A 26770-nucleotide genomic window follows, 5' to 3' on the forward strand; every position below is an offset into this window, starting at 1 on the left:
ATTTTCCAGCATCTGCAGTTCCTTCTTAAACATTGAAGTTGAGACACTGGGAATGTTTAAGGTGGGAATAGGTGGACCTTTGGATTATAGAGGAGGGGTAATGGCTCAGGCAGGACAATGGAACTGAGGTCAAATATCAGACCCGTCCGATGTCAGACTAGGCTAGAGCGGTTGATGCCTGCCCTATCCAATTCCTCACGTTCGAATGATCTCGTGGTGGTAGTTGATTTCATGTTGATATTGGCTTGAACATTACTGACATTCTCCTGACACTCTCTGGTGTGGATCATGCTGACCGATACAGCCAACTGATGCAGGGAGCTGAGATGGGTGAAACATTGCAAACTACTGTACTTGGCTTCCCACAAAGCCTCTGAACCCTAATCCTAAACCCAGCCCCACAGCAGAGGACAGACGCACTCCAATCCCAGCCTCACCTTTAGTGCAGGTCAGCGTCGCAGCGGTAGAGTTGCTGCCTTACAGCGTCAGAGACCCAGGTTCAATCCTGACTACCAGTGCCATCTGTACGGAGTTTGCACGTTCTTCCTGTGACCTGCGTGGGTTTTCTCCGGGCGCTCTGGTTTGTTCACTAATTCAAAAGCTGTGCTGATTTGTATGTTAGTTGGCTTCTGTAAATTGTTCCTAGTGTGCAGGATAGAACTAATGTATGGGTGATTGTTGGTCAGCGCGGACTCAGTGGGCCGAAGGGCCTGTTTCCATGCTGTATCTCCAAGCTAAACGTTACTCTGAGGGTGGGGGTGGAGTAAGATTGGTGACCCGTGTTCTCTTGACCCAGTGGGAAAATAAAATTGCTCTCCTTACGTTGGATACATTCGAATGGAAGTAGAATGCATTTGCTTCTTGGAGTCAGAGCCCAGCAAGATGCCCCGGAAGATCCACACAAAACGCAGCAGATCAGGCAGCATCTGCGGAAGGGGACGTTTCACGTCGGGACCTTGCTTCAGTCTGAGGAAGGGTCCTGACCCGAAACATCATCTGACCCCCTCCCCTCTCCAGATGCTGCCAGACTTGCCGAATTCCTCCAGCACTTTTTTGCTTTGCTCAATATTCCAGCATCTCTTTGTTCTTGTGTTCCCAGTTTGTGTCCTGACAGGATTGTTAGACGTTAATCCACCGTTTGTAGAGCCCAGATTTCTGCAAATCCTTTTGAAAATAACGTGTGACTCATATTCTGTGTTTTACATTGATGAATAACTAGCTTTATTATGCATTTGGATAAGAACAAAATGACAGGTCAATGAGTGTAATTATCCCTGAGAGGTGGGTGTAGATCTTTCTCATATCATTTGTGGATCTATCAAGTGGGCATTTATAAATGCAGAGTTGGAACATAACATTTGAAATAAAAATGGAGCTATAGCTCTGTTAAGCTGTCTTGAAATATACATTGTTGGGTGGAAAATCTATAGTATTAAGTTTTCTTTTTGTCTATGTTCTTCTGCTGTATCAACAATACTGACAGTGTACACTCTGGAGTTTAGAAGGATGAGATGGGTTATAAGATTATTAAGGGTTTGGACACGCTAGAGGTAGGAAACATGTTCCCGATGTTGGGGGAGTCCAGAACCAGGGGCCACAGTTTAAGAATAAGGGGTAAGCCATTTAGAACGGAGAAGAGGAAACATTTCTTCACACAGAGAGTTGTGAGTCTGTGGAATTCTCTGCCTCAGAGGACGGTGGAGGCCAGTTCTCTGGTTACTTTCAAGAGAGAGTTAGATAGGGCTCTTAATTATAGCGGAGTCAGTGGATATGGGGAGAAGGCAGGATCAGGGTACTAATTGTGGATGATAGACAAAAGTGCTGGAGAAACTCAGCGGGTGCAGCAGCATCTATGGGGAGAAGGAAATAGGCAACGTTTCAGGCCGAAACCCGTCTTCAGACTGAAGAAGTGTTTCGGCCCGAAACGTTGCCTATTTCCTTCGCTCCATCGATGATGCTGCACCCGCTGAGTTTCTCCAGCACTTTTGTGTACCTTCGATTTTCCAGCATTTGCAGTTCCTTCTTAATACTAATTGTGGATGATCAGCCATGATCACAGTGAATGGCAGTGCTGGCTCGAAGGGCCGAATGGCCTACTCCTGCACCTATTGTCTATTGTAGGATGGAACTGTTGATAGACACAAAATGCAGTAGTAACTCAGCGGGGCAGGCAGCATCTCTGGAGAGAAGGAATGTGATTTTGTGTCTATCTTTGATTTAAACGAAAATCCACATTGAATGGCAGATGCAGGTTTAAACCAGAGATAGGTGATGGTTCAGTTTGAGACCCTTCTTCAGACCAATAGGTGATGTTTCGGGTGTAGACGGGGCTGAAGTAGGGTCTCGACCCGAAACGTCACCTATTCCTTTTCTCCAGAGCTGTTGCCTTACCTGACCCAGCTTTTTGTGTCTAACAATACTGAACGATTTGCTTGTTGTTTTGAATTTACGTATTTTAGCCCAATCTTTTACAATAAAGCCAAGCCTTTGCATATTTTTTTCTCAGGAATGTAGAAGACAACGATAATCGGACAAACTTGGAATGTTTTAGCTTTCATTAATAAACATCTTCACCATGCTCGAGAGTGTGGGCCGCTAGAGACATGGTTACACAGCGTGGGAACGTGCCCTTCGGCCAAACTTCCCCACCACTCAATTACGCATCAAAGTGTTGATCAGGGCAACAGCTGACAGCATTTTTGTTTAGTTTACTTTAGAGATACAACACTCATGATACAGGCCCTTCAGCCCACCGGGTCCGTGCCGGCCAGCGATCCCCGCTCATTAACTCGTGTCCTACACCCACTAGAGACAAGTTTGTTTTTACATTCACCAAGCCAATTAACCTACAAACCTGGACGTCTTTGTAGTGTGGGAGGAAACCGAAGATCTCTGAGAAAACCCACGCAGGTCACGGGGAGAACGTACAAACTCCGTACAGACAACACCCGTAGTCGGGATCGAACCCGGGTCCCCGGTGCCGCAAGTGCTGGAAAGCAGCAACTCTACCGCTGCACCACCGTGTCGCCCAAAAAGCCATAGCATGTAGGACCATCAATGTTCCATTCCTGGTACATATGACAATTAAATCCCATTGTCTCCTGACATTCTATGTCTCCTGGGTGTACAAGAACACCAGGCAAAGCTATGACGCATCCTTTATCCCCACTTTAAACTCCTGTGTCCACTTTCACCAACCCAAGCCTTCTTTCATACATACATTTTCACTGAGCCTCAGTACAGAGAGCGCAGTATTCTCTTGCCTATCATTCTCGATCAACACTAAATTTAGCCCGATCCACCTACTTCCCAATGAGGTCAACAGAAAGAATATCTGGTGGCTTGTACACAAAGCAACAACAACAGAAATCCTACCTGCATTCTGCTGCGCAGATTCGATGATCTGAGTCTCAATATCACATAAATGAGGCTATGCCCAGGGTTGTAACTGGATGTTGTGATTCACTTGCCTGTAGGGAGTTCGTACGCCCTCCTCGTGACAGTCCTGGTTTTCTCCAGGTGTTTAGTTTCGTTTAGTTTAGAGATACAGCGCGGAAACAGGCCCTTCAGCCCACCGTGTCCGTGCTGACCAGCCAGTCCTTGCACACTAACACTATCCTACACACACTAGGGACAATTATTTTACAGTTAAACCAAACCAAACATACCTGCAAAAATTTGGAGTGTGGGAGGAAAGCGGACCTCCCGGAGAAAACCCAGGCAGGTCATGGGGAGAAAGTACAACCCCTACGGCAAGCACCTGTAGTCAGGATCGAACCTGAGTCTCTGGCACTGTAAGGCAGTAGCTCTACCGCTGCACCACCCAGTTCCTGCACAAATTCCAAACACGTGCACGTTTTATGGTCAATTAGCTTCTGTAAGTTGTCCCAGGTGTGTAGGATAGAACTAGGGTATAGGTGATCGGTGTAGGCTTGGTGGGCCGAAGGGCCTGTTTCCACATTGTATCTGTGCAGTTGAAATGATTCAATTATACTTTATTATCTCATGTGCCCAGGTTAAGTGAAATTATTTTCTGTGAAAAGCTACAAATAAAATCTAAACGAGAAACTACTCAGAAACCCAAGTATAAAAACAAGGAACTGCAGATGCTGGTTTAGAAAAAAAGACACAAAGCGCTGGAGTAACTCAGCGGATCAGCCAGCATCTCTAGAGAACATAGATAGGTGACGTTTCAGGTTGGGGCCCTTCTTCAGACTGATTGTGGTGAGGGAAAGCTGGAAAAGAGATTGTGGCTGGAACAAGAGTCGGGACCCGAAACGTCACCTATTCACGTTCTCCAGAGATGCTGCCTGACCCGCTGAGTTTAAGGGCCTGTCCCACTTACGCAACTTTTTCGGCGACTTGCCGGCACCCGTCATAGTCGCAGCAGGTTGTCAAAAATTTTCAACATGTTGAAAATCCAGCAGCGACCAGAAAAAGGTACGACTCTTTGGGCGACTATTCACCACCGCGACATGGTTGGTTGTGAGTAGTCGCCCAAAGAGTCGTACCTTTCTCTGGTTGCCGCTGGATTTTCAACATGTTGAAAATTTTCGGCAACATACTGAGATGTGCCGGGAAGTTGCCGAAAAAAAAATCGCGTAAGTGGGACATGCCCTTTTCTCCAGCACTTTGTGGATGCTTTCTGCAAACCACCATCTACAGTTCCTAGCGTAGTGTCTGTCCATTTATTCCAGCTTTGGCACAAATCGTTGACCAGCTTGCTAATATTTTCGATGCTTTCCCTCAGGTGACTTGAACCAAAAGAACTGGCTGAAGAAATATCCAAGTTGCAACGGGCCGAAGCAATCCCCCATCAACATTGACGAAGAATTCACGCACGTGAATGTGAATTTTCAGAAGCTGTCGTTCGAAGGCTGGGACCGCGAATCCAGAGGAAAAGTAATCATTCACAACAATGGGAAAACAGGTGCAGCATCCTTTTCTATTTCACTAAATTCCACATATCATAAACGGGGCGGTTTCATTTTGGGGATGAAAACAAGATGTTAGAGCAACTTGGCGGGACAGGCAGCATCTCTGGAGAGAAGGAATGGGCGACGTTTCGGGGGCGAAACCCTTCTTCAGATATCCGAAACTTCGCCCACTCCTTTCGAGAGACGCTGCCTGTCTCGCTGAGTTACTCCAGCATTTTGTGTCTATCTTCGGTGCAAACCAACATCTGTAGTTCCTTCCTTCAGGCTTCATTTTGGAGGTGATTTCCCCTGGACCTGAACTATCAGTAAAATGTTTAGATAGAATTAATAGACAATAGACAATAGGTGCAGGAGTAGGCCATTCGGCCCTTCGAGCCAGCACCGCCATTCAATGTGATCATGGCTGATCATCCCCAATCAGTACCCCGTTCCTACCTTCTCCCTCATATCCCCTGACTCCGCTATGTTTAAGAGCCCTTTCTACCTCTCTCTTGAAAGCATCCAGAGAACCCGCCTCCACCGTCCTCTGAGGCAGCGAATTCCACAGACTCACCACTCTCTGTGATAAAAAGTGTTTCCTCGTCTCCGTTCTAAATGGCTTACTCCTTATTCTTAAACTGTGGCCTCTGGTTCTGGACTCCCCCAACATCAGGAACGTGTTCCCTGCCTCAAGTGTGTCCAAACCCTTAACAATCTTATATGTTTCAGTGAGATACGCCTCTCATCCTTCTAAACTCCAGACCGTACAAGCCCAGCTGCTCCATCCTCTCAACATATGACAGTCCCGCCATCCCAGGAATTAACCTTGTAAACCTATGCTGCACTCCCGCAATAGCAAGAATGTCCTTCCTCAAATTAGGGGACCAAAATTGCACACAATACTCCAGGTGTGGTCTCACTAGGGCTCTGTACTGTTGACCATTGACCAACTGTTGACAATTAAGCTGTATCTTACTGCTTTATGCTTCCATTTCCTCAGAAAAAAAAATATTGGAACTTATTCTCCTGACGCCTCTTCCCAGCGGAGCGTCTCCATTGATATATTTTTGGTAGAATCTGTAATGCTGCCTTTATTATTCTTGCCTTCCAGTTGAAATGAACCTGACAGATGAGTACTACATCAGTGGTGGAGGAATGAAATCCAGATACAAAGCAGGCAAGATGTTGTTCCACTGGGGGAAAGTGTAATGCAACGGAGGGCTCTGAACATACCATCGATGGGCGAAAATTTCCTTTGGAGGTAAAACAAACTTGCTTTTGTACTTGGTGTAACTCAACCATTGCTTGTATTGATGTTGTAATAGTACCTGTCTTAAATGCCTGCTCTGGCAGCTACCACCCTATATGTAGACAAAAAAGGTTTCAGATTCTTAATCATAGGGTCGAATGTTATGGAAACAGGCTCTTCGGCCCACCTAGTCCATGCTGACCAAAATGCCCCATAGCTTGGCCCACTCGCTTACTTTTGGCTCATATCTTTCTAAACCTTGCCTATCTTAAAATTCCTGAGGGATTAATAATAATAATAATAATAAATTTTATTTTCGGGCGCCTTTCAAATCTCAAGGACACCCTACAAAGATTAACAGAAGAGGAAAAAACATATAGTCGGAGAAAAATAAATAATAAGGACATCATCAATACACAAATTAAAGATAGAAATGGCTCCAAAAACACAAAATCAAAAAAATCAAAAAACACAATGTGAAGAGAGAGCAGCGGCAGCTAAAGCACGCCAGCGTCCACTCTCCCTTCCGACAGCCATCTTGGACACAGACTAACATAGTAACTACACACAGAAAAATCATCCCCCCACAGTGGTTACCACTGTGGGGGAAGGCACAATGTCCAGTCCCCAACCCCAGTTCTCCCAAAAGTCAGGCCTATTGAGGCCTCCGCTATTGCCTCTACGGAGGCCCGATGTTCCTGGCCGTTCTGGCCGGGTGGTCTTGCCCCGGCGTCGGGAGAGTCCTCACAGCGGCTGGGCCACCTGGAACGGCAGGGGATTGTTGGCTTCCGAAGCCGACCAGGCCGCGCCGGTTTGGAGCTCCCAGGCTCCCGATGTTAAAGATGGCGCCGCCCGCTCCGCAGACCCGCAGCCCGGAGTTGTTGAACTCGGCGGTCACCTCTCACCGGAGCTCCAGCGCGTTGATCCAGCGCGGCGACCCAGGCAAGGCATCGCCCGCTCCGCTCCGCGATAACGCTCCAGCACTGTGCTGCCACCGAAGCCGAGGTGCTGGGCGGTCCCTGCCAGGAAACGGCGCTCCACGCCCGCTGGTAGGCCACGAGGACGGGTCGACGGGCAGCCCGGAGAAAAACCTGCCTCACCGACCAGGTAGGGATCTAGAAGTATAATTACCTCCTTCCCCCCACATTCAGAAGTCCATTTCTCCAACAAACGAAGAACAAGACTTACGAAAAACTGAAAAGAAAAATGAAATAAACGAACGGCTGCTGGTTAGCAGCCATTCCCCAAGATGGCTCCTCCTCCTCTCCTTGAACAGGCTAGATGCAGGAAAAATATTCACAATGTCGGGGGAGTCCAGAACCAGGGTTCACTGTTTAAGAATAAGGGGGTTAGGCCATTTAGGGCTGAGATGAGGATAAAAACTTTTTCGCCCAGAGAGTTGTGAATCTGTGGAATTCTCTGCCACAGAAGGCAGTGGAGGCCAGTGCACTGGAGGTTTCCAAGGTCTTAGGGCTAGCGGAATCTAGGTAAATGGGGAGGAAGCAGGAACTGGGCACTGATTTTGGACGATCAGCTATGATCATACTGAATGGCAGTGCTGGTTCGAAGGGTCTACTCCTGCAACTATTCTCTATGTTTCTATGTTTCTATCCATGTACATGTCCAAGTTTATTTCAAATGCTTTATTCTACCTGTCTTAACTATCTTGTCCGCTTGACATGTTCAATGTAAAACATTTCATCGACTGGAGTTAAAAATAAAAACTAGCGTGTTAAAATTATTTCACAATTGCCATACTTTTCTACTCAGGAAGATTTGGCTTCCAGTCCCACCCTATGCTTATGCAGACCTATCAGTGTGATTATAGGGCAGCCTCCCTTTGAAGTTTCTGCCTTTTGGTTTACGAATGTTACTCACGTTACTAGGGTACATTTAGCTTCGGGCTAGACCATTCTCTGGCTCTCTGCCATTCTCATTCAGTTCTTAATCCCTCATCCTTCTGGCCTGTTTTTTTTCCCTTTCCTCTTTCTAAACTCCCAGAGGGAGAGAACTTCGAAAGCATGAGAAAGCCTTTGTTACGCACAATTACCCTGACACGGCCGAACCCACTATTCAACGTGCGTAGAATTCAGAAGCACGTGATTTCTGTGAGCGGTGAGAACAAACGCAATGGAGAAAGTTTAATTTAGTTCAGAGATACAGTTTGGAAACGAGCCCTTCGGCCCACTGAGTCTGTGCCAGCCGGCGATCACCCGTACATTGGTTCTATCCTACACAGCAGGGACAATTTACAGAAGCCAATTAACCTACAGGTCTGCCCGCCTTTGGAATGTTGGGAGGAAACCGGAGCACCCGGAGAAACCCACACGGTCACGGGGAGAACGTGCAAACTCCGTGCAGACGGCAGCCGTAGTAGTCAGGATCGAAGTTGCTGTCTGTGTGGAGTTTGCACATTCTCCCTGCGATCATGTGGGTTACTCCGTGTGCCCAAGTTTCTTCCCGCGCCTCAGAAATTGCCCTCAGTTTGTAAGGAGAGGATGAGAACAGAGAGCGAATGTGAAGTGGTGATTGATGTTCAGTGTGGACTCGGTGGTCCGAAGGGGCTGTTTCCATGCTGTATCTCTGAAACAAGCCATTAACTCATTGTGTTTAAGAAGGAACTGCAGATGCTGGAAAATCGAAGGTACACAAAAAAGTTGGAGAAACTCAGCGGGTGCAGCAGCATCTATGGAGCGAAGGAAATAGGCAACGTTTTGGGCCGAAACCCTTCTTCAGACTCATTGTGGATCTATTTACATCAGGGATATTCTCTGGCAGTTTCACGCCTTACACAACCATGGCATTGGCTAAAGATAGACACAAAATACCGGTGTACATCAGCAGGCCAGGCAGCATCTCTGGAGGGAAGGAATGGGTGATGTTTCGGGTCGGGACCCTTCTTCAGACCTGAGATAGACTCAAAATGCTGGAGTAACTCAGCAGGCCAGGCAGCATCTCTGGAGAGAAGGAATGGGTGATGTTTTGGGTCGAGACACTTCTTCAGACCTCGACCCAAAACATCACCCATTCCTTCTCTCCAGAGATGCTGCCTGTCCCGCTGAGTTACTCCAGCTTTTTGTGTCTAACTTCGGTTTAAACCAGCTTCTGCTGTTCCTTCCTACACCCTTCTTCAGATCCTCATTGATACGGACCAACTGAGCAAATCAAAATCACAGAGTGGTTGATATAATCTAGTGTTCACTCCATGTATTTGAGGCATTTCATATTTTTCAATCGGACAATAGACACAAAAGGTTGGAGTAACTCAGCAGGACAGGCAGCATCTCTGGAGGCAAGGAATGGGTGACGTTTCGGGTCGAGACCCTTCTTCAGTCTTGACAGTCAAGGTGACTTGTGCTTAAAAAAATCATATGTATGTTTTGCCCAGGGAATTGGACAATTCTGTACCCAGAGCACAAAGTAAATGGCAGAACACACCATGGTTTGTGACTTTTGTTTTGTTTAGCTTAGTTTAGAGATACAGTGTAGAAACAGACCCTTTGGCCCACTGAGTCCGTGCTGACCAGTGATCCCAGCACACTAACATTATCAAGTCAATTAACCTACAAACCTGTACGTCTTCAGAGTGTGGGAACCAAAACTAAAGTGGTGTGAAGTGTATTCAAAGATGTTGTAAAGGTAAGGAAGCATATTTATATTTAATGACAATTAAAAGTGCAAATAAATGGTGAGGTAAAATAGCTCATGTGATGCATATTCTGATACATAATGACTGTTCTACGCATGAAAAATTGACATTTTTTCCCCCTTATAAATGTGTTTCCAGATGCAAATATTCTGCTTTGAATCAGACCATTTTGAAAGTTTTGATGATGCAGTTCAGGGTCAAGGCCGCCTGAAGGCTCTGTCTGTTTTATTTGAGGTAATTATTCGAATGCCATAATTATGTGAGTAGAACCATTAACGCTTTCTGCAAAATTATTTGGTCCTCAATGCTGTAAGCTTCATATTTATTTCCCACTTGTTTCATATCCGCCCCAAGTCAACAAACATTTTAATTTGGACTACCTATTTAGACTTCACACTACCTATTAGAGTTATGGAGTGATACAGCGTGGAAACAGGCCCTTCGGCCCAACTTGCCCACAACAGCCAACTTCTCCCAGCTGCACTAATCCCACCTGCCTGCATTTGGCCCATATCCCTCCAAACCTGACCTATCCATGTACCTGTCTGACTGTTTCTTAAACGTTGGGATAGTCCCAGCCTCAACTACTTCCTCTGGCAGCTCGTTCCATACACCCACCACCTTTTGTGTGAAAAGCTTACCCCTCAGATTCCTATTAAATCTTTTCCCCTTCACCTTGAAACTATGCCCTCTGGTCCTCGATTCCCCTTCCCTGGGCAAGAGACTCTATGCATCTACCCGATCTATTTCTCTCATGATTTTATACATCTCAATAAGTTCATTCCTCATTCTCCTGTGCTCCAAGGAATAGAGACCCAGCCTACTCAACCTTTCCCTATAGCCCAGACCCTCTAGTCCTGGCAACATCCTTGTAAATTATTTTTGAGTATTATATTTGAGTTTGGCATGATTATATTCATGTATAGTAGTATCTGATTTAATTGGACAGCATGCAAAACAAAATAATTTCACTATACCTCGATACATGTAACATGAATAATCTAAACCTATCTACGGTGAGTAAGATAGGTTTCGGTTCATATCTGATGCATATTATAAATAAACACTTTTACACTTGCTTCTATTCAAACTTTAGAGATAGCACGTGGAATCAGGCCTTTCGGCCCACCAAGTCCGTGCCAACCAGAGATTCTCCTATACTAGCACTATCCAACACACACTAGAGACAATTTACAATTGTATCAAAGCACAATTAACCTACGAACCTGCACGTCTTTGGAATGTGGGAGGAAACCGGAGCACCCGGAGAAAGCCCACGTGGTCACAGGGAGTACGTACAAACCCCGTACAGAGAGCACCCGTGGTCAGGATCGAACACGGGTCTCTGGCGCTGTAAGGCAGCTGCGCCACCGTGCCGCCCTTCGCATTAAAATCAAACTGACAAACAACATGCCAAAAAAAGACATTAACATCATCCATATCTATACAATCACCAAACTGCAGCCTCTAACAATTTTAGGATGCGTATACTAAATTGCAAATGGTAAAAAATGCCTCATATTTTGCAGGTTGGTCTGGTGGACAACACGAATTATGATAGTATAATTCACGGAGTGGATATGGTAAGCAGATATGGTAAGTTTTGTGAGTAAATCAGGTTAGCGTAACCTGGCTATAAGAAATATACAGGACATATGAACACTCTTAATCATGCAGAGTACTTATATCTATTCAATTGCTGGTGCAAGAATTCATTAAACATCATTGAGAAATGTTTTTATAGTACAGTGAAAAATACTTAATGATACTTCCAGAATAATCTGAGGAAAGACATTCTTGCCATAGAGGGAGTACATAAAAGGTTCACCAGACTGATTCCTGGGATGTCAGGACTTTCATATGAAGAAAGACTGGATAGACTCGCCTTGTACTCGCTGGAATTTAGAAGATTGAGGGGGGATCTTATAGAAACTTACAAAATTCGTAAGGGGTTGGACAGGCTAGATGCAGGAAGATTGTTCCCGATGTTGGGGAAGTCCAGAACAAGGGGTCACAGTTTAAGGATAAGGGGGAAATCTTTTAGGACTGAGATGAGAAAAACATTTTTCACACAGAGAGTGGTGAATCTCTGGAATTCTCTTCCACAGAAGGTAGTTGAGGCCAGTTCATTGGCTATATTTAAGAGGGAGTTAGATGTGGTCCTTGTGGCTAAGGGGATCAGAGGGTATGGAGAGAAGACATGTACGGGATACTGAGTTGGATGATCAGGCATGATCATATTGAATAGTGGTGCAGGCTCGAAGGGCCAAATGGCCTGCACCTAATTAAAAATTAAAAAAAAAGCAAACTGGAAATGCTTAACAATTGTAATAAAATTAAAGGAATCTTTAATGACCAGATTCAGGGACAATTTCTCCCCAGCAGGCGATTGAACTCCATTTAAATTTCAAATATAAATGGGAAAGGTTTGATGAAAGCCATTGACTAATGTTGTTTAGATTTTTGTCTATGCACCAACGACCATAGAGCAGTTCTGAGCCTCTATCGACCTCATTGGAGACCCTCAGATTATCTTTGATTGGACTTTACTGGATTTTATCTTGCACTAAATGTTTTTCACATTATTCCCTTTTATACTGTATCTATACATTGCGGACGGCTCGATTGTAATCATGTCTTTACGCTGATTAACACGCAACAAAAGCTTTGCACTGTACCTGGCAATGTACACGTGGCAATGAACTAAACTGAACTAAACTAAACTAAACCCTTCCCTTTTATCTTCTGCCAAGTATGTTTCAGTGTCTGAGAATCTTTTATGTTGGTGTTAATATTCTCTCGTGATGGGTTTTCCTCATGGATTGTCATTCAAGGTTTTCTCCTTTTTGCAGGAAAACAGTTTGAAGTGGAGCCATTCACTTTCTTGAATCTTCTCCCAAACACAACCAGCAAGTATTATACATACAACGGCTCCCTCACCATGCCTCCCTGCACAGAAATGGTGCAGTGGTTCGTGTTTAAAGAGACAGTGCCGATTTCTGAAAATCAGGTAAAATTCAATTGTATTTTCACAAAAACTCTTAGCAATGAAACAATAATAATAATGAACTTTTATTTCGGACTCAAGGTCCAGACAAGGGACAATATTGCATAAAAAACTCCATCATAAAATACATATCAAATCTTAGTTTCTCACTTTAAAAGCATCATCAACTATATATTCAAAAGAAAAAAAACACAATACATGAGTTAAAATCCAGAATAAAAAAGAAGGACCTTTAGAAAGGTTAGAGTTTGCAAATAATCTATTGTGCATAATGAATGCAGAAAACACACACACACACACACACACACACACGCACGCACGCACGCACGCACGCACGCACGCACACACACACACACCTATATGACCTCCCTTAAAATTCTTCAGCAAGTCAATAGATCTTGGCAGCAACATGTGTATTTCCAACCTTCACAGTATCTCCATGATCTCACAGGGTCATACAGCGTGGAAACAGCCCCTTCGACCCAACTTGCCAATGCTGATCGTTCTACACAAGACCCGTCTTACAATGGATGTTTTATATTTTTCAAGGCTGTAGTTGTTGAACTAAGTTCATAATGGATCTAGTTGAGTGTTTGGTTAGATTCTTGTATTTATTCGTGTGGTGACCTTGGCTTTCAACGCTGTGGTGATTCAAGTTCAAGTTCAGATTTATTTGTCTTTGAAATGTACTGTGGCGTTACAATTAAAAAAGGATACATACACAACATAATTCAACACAGATATCCACCACAGCATTCTTCACTGTGGTGGACGGCAATACAGTTCAGACAGTCCTCCTCCTCCCATAGAGGCTGCCTGTCCCACTGAGTTACTCCAGCATTTTGTGCCTATCTTCGGTGCAAACCAGCATCTGCAGTTCCTTCCTGCACACTAAAGTCTACACTGGTGTTCAGCCTTTTCAGCTAATGTTAATAATGTGGATTAAATTGGTCGACAAAGGCAAATTATATTGTCCTCGCAAAGGATTTGCTGTTTAATCACTGGGTTCGGCAGATTATCGGATCGTTTAAATTAATCTTATAGTTTCATAGCAATATCTGAGCTCGATAAATAAATTAAGGTCTCAACATATTCCAAGCTCAGCGTGATTCTTTGTGTTTTTAAATTATCTCAAGCAGTATTTCAAATGTGAAAAGAAGGAAATTTAATCACACAAATCCTTAATGATATTACTTCAGATTTCTCTGTTAGCATCTTAATAAAGCATGCACGCATTCATCCAAAATTAAATCAGTAAAAGAAGTCACACAATCCTGAGGCTCTACAAGGCCGCATTTGGAGTATTGTGAGCAATTTTGGGCACCATATTTGAGGAAGGATGTGCTGGCGCTGGAGAGGATCCAGAGGAGGTTTACCAGAATTATCCCAAGAATGTTTGGTTAACGTATGATGAGCGTTTGTCGGCACTGGGCCTGTACTCGCTCGAGTTTAGAAGAATGAGGGGGGATCTCATTGAAACAATCCGAATAGTGAAGGGCATGGATAGAGTGGATGTGGAGAGGGCGTTTTCACTAGTGGGAGAGTCTAGGACTAGAGGTCACAGCCTCAGAATTAGAGGCTTTCTTTAGGAAGGAGATGAGGAGGAAATTATTTAGTCAGAGGGTGGCGAATCTATGGAATTCGTTGCCGCAGAAGGCTGTGGAGGCCTAGTCAATGGATATTTTTAAGGCAGAAATAGAATTCTTGATTAGTATGGGTGTACTAATGGGGAGGTGGCTGGAGAATGGGATTAGGAGGGATAGATAGATCAGCCATGATTGAATGGTGGAGTAAACTTGATAGACAGAATGCTTAATTCTGCTCATATAACATGACCTTATGATTAATAATAAGGTTTTAATTAACAAGAGTCCCGGCACATGAGATGGGAAAATTGTTATTATTCCTGATTTGATAATGGCATTTAAGAGATTTTTGGATCGATACACATGGATATGCTGGGAATGGAGGGATATAGATTCTGTACAGGCAGATAAGAGTTAGTCTTGGCATCATGTTTGGCAGAGACATTGTGGGCCTGTTCCTGTGGTGCACTGTTCTATGTTCTATAATTCCTTAGCTGAAGTAGGCGGAAGATAGCTGAGGATTGGTTGACGTTCTACAATTTTTGAGCAGTGAAAAATCTATAATGTTAATAGCTGTTAGTCCATGCACAGAAGATAAACACAAAGTACAAAATATCTAACTCTTGAGTATATCCAGTTAATTGGCCTCCACTGCCTTTTGTGGCAGAGAATTCCACAGATTCACAACTCTCTGGGTGAAGATGTTTTTCCTCATCTCAGTCCTAAAATGGCCTACTCCTTATTCTGAAACTGTGACCCCTGGTTCTGGACCCCCCCCCAACATTGGGAACAATTTTCCTGCATCTAACCCATACAACCCTTTTTATGTTTCCATAAGATACCCTCTCATCCTTCTAAATTCCAGTGAATACAAGCCCAGTCGACCCATTCTTTCTTCATATGTAAGTCCCGCCATCCCGGGAATTAACCTGATGAACCTACGCTGCACTCCCTCAATAGCAATAATGTCCTTCCTCAAATTAGGAGACCAAAACTGCACACAATGCTCCAGGTGAGGTCCCACCAGCAGGACCCCCTTGCTCCTAAACTCAATTCCCCTCGCCATGAAGGCCAACGTGCCATTAGCTTTCTTCATTGCGTGCTGTACCTGCATGCTTACTTTCACTGTACAGCGGTAGAGTGGCACCAGAGACCTGGGTTCGATCCTGACAACGGGTGCTGACTGTACGGAGTTTGTACGTTCTCCCTGTGAGCTGCATGAGTTTTCCCCAGGGTCTCCAGTTTCCCCCTACACACCAAAGACGTGCAGGTTCGCAGGCTAATTGACTTTGGTGTAGATTGCGTGCAGGATAGTGTTAGTGTGCGAGGATCGCTGGTCGGCGCGGACTCGGTGGGCCGAAGGGCCTGTTTCCACGTTGTATCTCTAAACTACACTAAAGTAAAAAGATGCTGCCTGACCTGCTGAGTTACTCCAGCACTTTGTGCCTCCTTTTGCACACTAGCATGTACAGTTCCATGTTTCCACACGCACTGAAGGAATTTATTTTTTTGTCCCTTTCTATGCAGCTGGAGGTTTTCTGTGAGGTGCTGACCATGCAGCAGGCTGGCTACGTCATGCTGATAGACTATCTGCAGAACAACTACCGGGACCAGCAGCAACAATTCGTAGGGCAGGTCTTCTCCTCGTACTCTGGGACAGAAGCCATTCCTGAGCCAGGTAGGCCCAAACTGTTGCATATGCCGAAGCAGAGCTCACCCCATTTCCATTTATGAGCTCTAAAGGGCCTGTCCCACCTGGCGATTGTTTTTGGCGACTGCCGGCATCATTGACTGACATATCAGGTCACCGTTAAAATTAGCGGCGGTGACACAGCGTGATGACATGTTGACGTGCGGTGGTTTTTTCAAGTGTCGCAACAATTTATTTTGTCGCCGCTGGATTTTGAAATGTTCAAAATCTTTTGGCGACACTGATATGACGCCGTCAATCGCCGTAAAAATCGCCAAGTGGGACAGGCCCTTAACTGCTCTTTGCACGTTACCATACCTTCTGTCAATGGTGCCACAGACAGGACACACTAGTGTGATGGTTGTGAATTAGGTGGGTGGCACGGTGGCACAGCGGTAGAGCGGAAGAAGGGTCTCGACCCGAAACGTCACCCATTCCCTCTCTCCAGAGATGCTGCCTGACCCACTGAGTTGGTCCAGCATTTTGCGTCCACCTTAGAGCGTGCAGATTTGCAGGTGAACTGACTTGGTCTAAATGTAACTTGTCCCTCGTGTGTGTAGGATAGTATGGGTGTGCAGGGACTGTTGTTCAGCACGGACTCGGTGGGCCAAAATGGCCTGTTCCCACACTGTATCTCTAAGCGTAATTGCAAGGGAAGTTGACTCCCTGCAAGTAATTGCGTAGGCAGGGCGTTATGGTATTTTATGCCCTCATGTCCCTTGTACAGCCCAGTGGCGTGGCTGGTAGAACTGCTGCTTCACAGCGCCAGAGACCTCAGCTGCTGTCTGTGTGGAGTTTGCTCGTTCTCCCTGCGTATCCACGTGGGTTTTCTGTGGGTGCTCCAGTATCCTCTCACATGCCACTTGATCCCACACACTTGTTCTGGCATCTGCGTAAACTGAAAGATGGCATCGTTCACCGAGTGTAGCACCCAGGTTCGCCACTGGATGGTCAACGCCACCCATCCTTTAGATGCTGCCTAGAGTCATAGACTGATACAGTGTGGAAACAGGCCAACTCGCCCACACCGGCCGACAATGTCCCAGCTACACTAGCCCCACTTGCCTGCGCTTGGCCCATCACCCGCCAAACCTGTCCTATCCATGTTCCCTATCCCTAACTGTTTCTTAAACGATGGGATAGTCCCAGCCTCAACTGCCTCCTCTGGCAGCTCGTTCCATACACCCACCACGTACCCCTCGGATTCCTATTCATTCTTTTACCCTTCACTTTGAACCCATGTCCTCTGGTCCTCGGTTCCCCTACTCTGGGCAAGAGACTCTAGTGTTCTGGGCAAGTGCATCTACCCGACCTATTCCTCTCATGATATTGTACGCCTCTATAAGATCTCCCCTCATCTCCTGACCCGCTGAGTTACTCCAGCACTTTGTGCCTATCTACTGGATCATCAGTGTTGGTCTTTGTGTTCAGATATTCCCTGTATCCTGTATCTGTGCCCCTGTGGACGGCTGGATTGTAATCACGTATAGTCTTTCCGCTGACTGGTTAGCACGGAGCAAAATAAATGCTTTTCACTGTACAATAAACTAAACTATGACGGAAAAAAGAGTTTGAACTTCTAGATAATGATCATTCGAGGAAAATGCTTTGCAACTGAGCCAAGCAAACAGACATTTTATTTCTTCCCCTCTTTTCCCGTTCATTAATAAATGAAATTGTTGCTTTTTTAGCTCCTATCTCTTATGAACATAATACATGTGAAGCTACACAGTGCAGTGGGTTGCAGCATCGACACGCTGGGTGTAATGATACCATATATAACCATATAACCATATAACAATTACAGCACGGAAACAGGCCATCTCGACCCTTCTAGTCCGTGCCGAACACATAATCTCCCCTAGTCCCATATACCTGCGCTCAGACCATAACCCTCCATTCCCTTCCCATCCATATAACTATCCAATTTATTTTTAAATGATAAAAACGAACCTGCCTCCACTACCTTCACTGGAAGCTCATTCCACACAGCTACCACTCTCTGAGTAAAGAAGTTCCCCCTCATGTTACCCCTAAACTTCAGTCCCTTCATTCTCAAGTCATGTCCCCTTGTTTGAATCTTCCCTACTCTCAGTGGGAAAAGCTTTTCCACGTCAGCTCTGTCTATCCCTCTCATCATTTTAAAAACCTCTATCAAGTCTCCCCTTAACCTTCTGCGCTCCAAAGAATAAAGCCCTAACTTGTTCAACCTTTCTCTGTAACTTAGTTGCTGAAACCCAGGCAACATTCTAGTAAATCTCCTCTGTACTCTCTCTATTTTGTTGACATCCTTCCTATAATTAGGCGACCAAAATTGTACACCATACTCCAGAATTGGCCTCACCAATGCCTTGTACAATTTTAACATTACATCCCAACTTCTATACTCAATGCTCTGATTTATAAAGGCCAGCACACCAAAAGCTTTCTTTACCACACTATCTACATGAGATTCCACTTTCAGGGAACTGTGCACAGTTATTCCCAGATCCCTCTGTTCACCTACATTCTTCAATTCCCTACCATTTACCATGTACGTCCTATTTTGATTTGTCCTGCCAAGATGTAGCACCTCAGATGATACGCCTCTGACCATTTGCCCTGACACCTATTTCCACAGAGCTGGCTTTTCCAGTTTAGTGAGCTAAGTCTGTGCTTTTGGCGTGTGTTTTCTCAGAGTTGGGGCGTGTGTGTGAGTATCACGTGGGTCAGGTACAGGGTACCCAAAGTCTTCAGAAAGGCCAATCTCCACCGGAGTTAAAAACCCCAAAACGATCTCTCATCCTGCTCAAACCTGGGATGATTGGTTTGAAAAGTGGAATCACCAGAACTGAGGGACGGCAAGGTGGCGCGGCGCAGCGGTAGAGTTGCCGCCTTAAGGGCCTGTCCCACTTTCACCACTTAATTCAAAACCTCTGCCGAGTTTAAAGGAAGGACCTAAAAAAAATATCAATATTATGGTCATCTACGAACTCCTACGACCTTCCACGACTATCTTCACAAACTCCAACGAGTATGTCTACGAATTGCCACGACTATTTCGATGCCCTCCTTACGAGTAAAAAGTTGCAATTTCTTTCATCCCGACCATTTTTTTTACTCGTGGACATTTTTTATCGGGCTGGAAAAAACGTCCCGACTTACCTGATGCCACGAGTACCTACGGCTGGCATAGCGGGCCGTTACGATATATCCACGGACTCTTACGACCTCCTACGGACTCGTTACAAACATTCTGTGAATTTGAATCAAGGGGAAAACTCGGGAGAATTCGTGAATAACCCGTGAAAGTGGGACAGGCCATTAGCAGCGCGTGCAGCGCCGGAGACCCGGGTTCGATCCCGACTACAGATGCTGTCTGTGTGGAGTTTGTACGTTGTCCCAGTGACCACGTGGGTTTTCTCCGAGACCTTCAGTTTCCTCTCACACTCCAAATACGTACAGGTTTGTAGGTTAATTGGCTTGGTATAAATGTAAATTGTCCCCAGTGTGTGTAGGATAGTGTTAATGTGCGGGGATCACTGGTCAGCGCGGACTCGGTGGGCCGAAGGGCCTGTTTCTGTGCTGGATCTCTAAATTTAAACAAGGATTTGAAATGTTTAATAAAGAACTGCAGATGCTGGAAAAATCGAAGGTAGACAAAAAATGCTGGAGAAACTCAGCGGGTGAGGCAGCATCTATGAAGCAAAGGAAATAGGTGACATTTTGGTTTTGGTCTGGTCTGAAGAAGGGTCTCGACCCGAAACGTTGCCTATTCCTTCGCTCCATAGATGCTGCCTCACCCACTGAGTTAATCCAGCAGTCTACCAAGGATTTGAAATGTTCTTATTTAATGTCTGGAAGGGTACAGAAAGTAATATAAACATATATAGAGCTCAATAGTAAACATCCCGGCCTACGCATCACGCTGATCAGAGATCTCCGCACACTAGCACTATCCCACACCCACTAGAGACAAGTTAACCAAGCCAATTAACCTACAAACCTGTACGCCTTTGGAGTGTGGGAGGAAACCGAAGATCTCGGGGAAAACCCACGCAGGTCACGGGGCGAATGTACAAACCCGTACAGTACCCGTAGTCGGGATCGAACCGGGGTCTCTGGCGCTGTAAGGCAGCAACTCTACCGCTGCGCCACCGCGCCGCCCTGCCCTGCTGTTATGTTTGAATTATATTTGAAAACATTTGGCAAATCGTGGCACTTTCATTCTGACTGAAACTAGGGTAGCTGAATGGCTCTTCATGATCAGATGATTTCCCCTTCGACCTGGGGTCTGTACACAAATAGTCCCCCCCTCCCCCCCTGTTTCTTTCAGTTTATCTTAATCTTTTTATCCCGATTTGGAATACAAACTGTTTGGAATCTCCCTCAATCTGATATCCTCTTAATAGCCGTAATCAATCTTACTTTTATTTCCGTCACCTCCAGCCCAACATTTAACTCAATGTCCTGCCCTTGCTTCCAGTTTAGTTCAGTTTAGTTTATTGTCACGTGTATCGAGGTACCGTGAAAAGCTTTTATAGTTGCATGCTAGCCAGTCAGTGGAAAGATGATACATCATTACAATTGAGCCAACTCTGTCTTGATCTGCTCCATTTTGTCTGAATTTTACTGCCCACGTCTCTACAATTTACCCTGATTTGGGAATAGCCCGATTTTTCTGAATAACCTTCTATTAAAAAATGTGCTTAATGCCATTTAAAAAAAGCTCTCTGAAAGTCACAGATGACAATTTCTGGCCCTTAAGCGCCATCTGGTGTTAAGAAATAGAATTATTAAAAAAAAAAAGAAATATTCTTGAAGTGGTGATCCGAAGGGCCTGTCTCACTGTACGAGGTGATTCAAGAGTTCTCCCCTGATTTGAGCTCAGAGAATGTCCGTAGCGGGTGCGTAGGAATTCTAGGATGTCTCGTAGTGGCTCGTACGAGTAACGGTAGGTACTCGGGAAATCCGGTAAACTCGTAACGTTTTTTCAACACTGTGAAAAATGTCCACGAGTAAAAAAATACTCGTGATTAAAAAAAATTGTTACTTTTTACTCGTACGAGCCGCTACGAGACATCCACGAACTCCTACGGACCCGCTACCGGGCATTCTCCGAGTTTGAATCAGGGGAAAACTCGGGAGAACTTGTGAATTACCTCGTACAGTGGGACAGGCCCTTAATAAGTGAAAGGTCTGTTGCTACATTTTTTAGTTGTAACAAGTTACACATGCGGAGGCACACTGGATTATTATATTTGCAAAACCTTAACTAACTTCAGAAGGGATAGGGCGAGTTTTAAAAAATCCAGGTTAGGGAACTCAAGAACTGGAGGACAAAGACACACAAAGCTGGAGTAACTCAGCGGGTCAGGCAGCATCCCTGGAGAAAAGGAATGGGTGACGTTTCAGAGACAATTCTTCAGACTGAAGGAACTCTCTTCTGCTAGTGTTCACAATGTCAATTGATTGTGGTATTGAGTGGAGGTAGGTAATACACCAATTCTCTGCTTTAGCTGCAATGTGTTACATTTGACATTAAAACTCTTGTCTTCTAAGTTTGCAGTTCGGAACCCCAGAATGTCAAGGTCGTGGGAAAGAATGGCACCTCTTTGCTTGTCCTTTGGGAAAGGCCGAGGGCGGTTTTTGGAGATGTTCTGGAGAGGTATGCAGTGTACTATCAGCTGGATGGAAAAGGCTGGACCAAACGAACATTCCTGACAGATGGAGACCAGGACATGGTAATAACTGGCACACAATATCTTTTAGTTTGGTTTAAAGGTACAGCGCGGAACCACGCCATTCGGCCCGCGCCAACCCGCCATCCCCGTGCACTAGCACTATCCTACACACACCAGGCATAATTTACTATTTTAACATACAAACATAGAAAATAGGTGCAGGAGGAGGCCTTTCGGCCCTTCGAGCCAGCACCGCCATGTATTGTGATCATGGCTGATCGTCCCCTCTCAATAACCCGTGCCTGCCTTCTCCTCATATCCCTTAACTCCGCTAGCCCCTAGAGCTTTATCTAACTCTCTCCTAAATAATGAGCCAATTAGCCCTCAAACCTGTACATCTTTGGAGTGTGGGAGGAAACCGGAGCTCATGCAGGTCACGGGGAGAACTTGCAAACTCCGTACAGTCAGCACCCGTGGTCAGGATAGAACCCGGGTCTCCGGTGCTGTAAGGCAGCAACTCTACTGCTGAACCACCCGTGCCGCCCCAATTGTTTCATTCAAATTGTTTAATTCTATTTCAGTTGAACATCTCAATTGTCATTTTATCTTAATTCTCCAGTTGTGAGTGATGGGATCTGATTCAAGATTCAAGAGAGTTTATTGTCATGTGTCCCAGATGGGAGAATGAAATTCTTGCTTTGCTGCAGCACAACAGGATATTGTTGTCATAAATACAGAACAGATCAGCAAGACCATATATATATATATAAATCAACGAACAGTTCAATTCAAATACATCAATAAAATAACTCAATTTAATTGCACACATATCTAACATTACTTTCTAATAACGTCTAAGTAAGTTCACGCACCGACAAAACAAAATATTTTGCAATGAATAATATAGAGGGACAATCGAGAGCACATTAACCTACGGCATCACTTCCTGGTTTGGGAGCTGCAAGGCGTACGAACGGCACCAACTAGACAGGATTGTGAAGACCGCCAGCAGGATTATTGTTGCTCCACTCCCTTTCCTGCTGGACATATACAGGAAGAGATGTATCAGCAGAGCCATCTCCATCATCAAAGACCCCTACCACCCATCGCATCACATATTCTCCATCCTGCCATCTGGGAAGAGGTACAGGAGCATTAGCTGCAAAGCCAGCAGGATGCTCCTCAGCTTCTTCCCGCACGCTATAAGACTGATAAACGGACTTTGCCCCCTGCCAAAGTATCGCGCACCAACCACCAACCTGGACACACTGCAGCAGAGCCATTGTGGTGCCGCTGCCGATCGGAACACCTGTTGATGTTTAGTAGAGAGTAGAGTGTTTAATTTGTTCATGATATATGTATTTTTATTTCTATTTATTTTTTACTGCACACTGAATAGACACTGGTTGAGCAACATTTTTTTGTTTCCTCTGGGTATGTGAGTACTCAGGAAAATGACAATAAAGATATACTATACTATACTATATAGTCTCTGGTGCTGTAAGGCAACAACTCTACGCCTTCCGCCCTTTGTAACCATTGGCGATAATGAAAAGTCTCTGGCAATGTAAAACTCTTCTGCAATATGAATTGCCAAGCCCTCTCATTCTAACCCAAATGTTTCATTTACCAGGGAGCCATTCTCAGCAACTTGCAGCCAAATGCCACCTACGCTGTCCAAGTGGTCGCCCTGTGTACAGATGCTCTGCATGGCGTGTACAGTGACCGGTTCCTCATAACCATGGGCACAGAATTTGAAGACTCAGGTAAAAGTGAACCCTCTTCTCCCCTGCAGTCCCTCAGCCCATCGCTTGGCCGTCCACTTGGTGGTAGGATGGGTCTGCAATCTAGAGACTCTGTGCACTTGCAGCCCTGGTTGCTCCCCAATCCTTGTTTCAAATTTCTCGCCGTGGTTAGAAGAATCGGGTTGCCACTGACGCACAAGATCCCTTTGGAGTGTGCTGATCTTCACAGGAAAATCTTCACTTAGCAATGAAAATGTTGTGCCTTGTTTGGTGGTGGTGGGATTCCCCTGCTCACTGTAGCTGGCTAGACGATGCTGATGGCATTTTTCTTTGGGAAGCAAGATAGTTGCTCTCAGCTGACTGTGTGCTTACTGCTTTGATCTGAACCTGCGGGCAATCTTAAAGACCTTAAACTGCCCAATCTCTTTCAGCTTTCTCTTGAGTGCTTCCTAAGGTGAACCCAGCGCATTCTCCTGCTTCTATCTGCAATCGAAACATCTGCGGCAAAATACTCCTCCGCAGTTAATTACTTGGTGTGAAGAGATTTGTGTTTTTTTGTCAGCAAATGCTGAACATGAAAGAGGCATGTTTACAACAAGTTATTTTCGGTCATGATCGTAACAGATACTTCAACAATTCAGGAACATTTAAGGGGATTATAAAGAGAATGAAGCTCGCATCGTTATCCCAACAGCTAGAAAGAAATTCTAGTGAAGAACATAATGACCACAGAAGCTGCAAGCTGAAAATGGTGGAATGTTGACAGGTTCTCAACCTGAGATAGAAACTCTGTTTCTTAGTTTAATTTTAGTTTAGAGATACGGTGCGTGAACAGGCCTACCGAGTCCACGCCGACCAGCGATTCCCCGTGCACTAACACAATCCTACACACCAGGGACAATTTCACAATTTTTATCCTTGCTAATTAACCTGTAAAGTCTTTGGAGTGAGGGAGGAAACTGGAGCACCCGGAGAAAACCCACGCGGTCACGGGGAGGACGTTCTAACTACAGCACCTGTAGTCAGGACCGAACCTGGGTCTCTGACGCTGTAAGGCAGCAGCACTACTGCTGCGCCACTGTGCCACCCTATCTGTGTACGATAGTTATTTAATATTAAATATACAAAGATTTTGTAATGGAAATTTCCTCCTTGTCCAATGTCCAACTTTCCGTTGCTATTACTACACAGGTAGGTAGGAGTGGCCTTATGCAGATTTAAAAAGTACTGATCTTCACCCGTCGTTATTACCAGTTTAATTGATTCTTTATTGAAGTAGTTGTACAAACAAAGAAATGAACGAACCAGGTCCTCCTTATTCTCATCCAAGTTGTAGCTTTCTGTTCTCTCACTCTGGTGAGAACTGTATCTCTCCACCACTGTGCCTGGCCCAATCTGGTCACTCCCTGTCCAATACGCTATATGTAACGCCCATCTATGCATCAAAATGCCCGCCCCCAAGTGTTCACAATAATACTGCTAAAAATATCTAGGCAAAATAATATAATATGCCAACAGTAGCTAGCCTGAGCATAAATGGCTCCTACAGATTTTGTGCATTTATTCATGCGACGTGGGAGTTATTGCGATGCTCGCGTTTATTGTCGATCTTTAATTAACCATGGAGAGTCTGGAGTTAGGGGTTAGCGAAGAATATCAGATTAGTTGTCCTGGAAGATAATAGCAAACCAAATGCTTTTTTATATTAATTTATTTTGGTTTGGAGTCCGAGCCGACCATCGATCACTGATCACCGATCACCGATCACCCGCACATTAGTTCTATCCTACACACTCAGGACAATTACAGAATTACAATCACACTACAGAAGCCAATTATCCAACAAATCTGTACGTCTTAATAATGGGCGAGGAAACCGGAGCACTCGGAGAAAACCCACGCAGTCACGGGGAGAACGTACAAACTCCGTACGGACAGCACCCGTAGTCAGCAACAAACCCTGTAAGGCAGCAACTCTACCTTGCCGCCACATATACTGTATCAAGGCGGTTGCATTCCAACAAAGGCTTGGTTTTAAAAAATGCCAATTTTTCATTTGATGTCTTGAATTTAAATTCCTGAGCTGTTATGGTGTGATTCAAACCCTTTTCACTGCACCAATGGCCCAGAGCTCTGGCCAATAGTCCAGCCACTGAATCACAAAATAGAAATCACCAAACCTTTCGGGAGGCAAGATAGGCGTGGAGTAACTCAGCGGGTCAGGCAGCATCTCTGGAAAAAAAGTAGGTGACGTTTCGGGTTGAGACTCTTCATTAAACATCTGATCTTTTTGGTCTGATGAAGAGTCCTGCCCCCGAAACATCCTCTCCTCCTTCTCTCCAGAGATGCTGCCTGGCCCGCTGAGTTACTCCAGCATTTTGTGTTTATCATCAGTGTAAACCAGTATCTGCAGTTCCTTCTTACACATTTCGAGAGTCAAGGGTGACTTGATTCACTCTCGAAAGCCTGGTTAACGTTAAAATAGATAGTAACAAGCCTTTCTGTTCAGCACTTGTGATTATTTGGTTTGTAACTGAAATGCTGCATCAATTTTGTATAGACTTAAAAACACCTCACCATGTAATTCATCACAATTTGTGGGTGATCGTAACAATGAGAGAAAATAGATCGAATTGAGCTGGTCTAAAATTTTTAAACACATTAGAGCATAAAAGACTGTTTTGAGATGCATACTGTGATGTTTCTGATTGATTTTCACACTCCTTCTGCACACATCAATAGATCACTAGCTATGCTCACAGTTAATGGACAAGGCATTATGGAATGGAGCGAGTCTTTGAACGATTAGATCTTGTTCAAAAGATACAATGAAACCCAAATTTCAGCACACATTGCTCTTTCTGTTGCACAGTGTAGGAAGGAACTGCAGATGCTGGTTTAAACCAAAGATAGGCACAAAAAGCTGGAGTAACTCAGCGGGCCAGGCAGCATTTCTGGAGAGAAGGAATGGGTGACGTTTCGGGTCGAGACGCTTCTTCAGACTAGTCAGGGGAAAGGGAAACGAGAGATATAGACGGTGATATAGGGAGATATAGAACAAATGAATGAAAGTTGTCTGCATTTAGCATCAAGTCTGCTTTCACTTCTCTTCAGATAGACACAAGATGCTGGAGTAAAAGCCCTGTCCCACGGTACGAGTTCATTCCAAGAGCTCTCCCGAGTTTGCCCTGATTCAAACTCGGGGATTTACGGTAATGGCCACTCGTCGGTACTCGGGGCACTCGTGACTATTTTTCAACATGTT

General features: G+C 44.9%; 1 protein-coding gene across 1 annotated transcript in view; it reads left to right on the forward strand.

Moving 5' to 3' along the window:
* The window catches only part of ptprz1a (protein tyrosine phosphatase receptor type Z1a), a 177181-nt gene that overhangs the window by 86794 nt on the left and 63617 nt on the right, over positions 1-26770 (forward strand). Inside the window, 9 exon segments of the mRNA XM_055650225.1 lie at positions 4751-4930; positions 6028-6113; positions 6115-6177; positions 9953-10048; positions 11344-11410; positions 12667-12824; positions 15935-16085; positions 21639-21820; positions 23394-23526. Of these exon segments, the coding sequence (XP_055506200.1) occupies positions 4751-4930; positions 6028-6113; positions 6115-6177; positions 9953-10048; positions 11344-11410; positions 12667-12824; positions 15935-16085; positions 21639-21820; positions 23394-23526 (1116 nt within the window).

Source organism: Leucoraja erinacea, chromosome 19 (assembly GCF_028641065.1).
Source record: "Leucoraja erinacea ecotype New England chromosome 19, Leri_hhj_1, whole genome shotgun sequence".
Lineage (NCBI taxonomy): Eukaryota > Metazoa > Chordata > Chondrichthyes > Rajiformes > Rajidae > Leucoraja > Leucoraja erinaceus.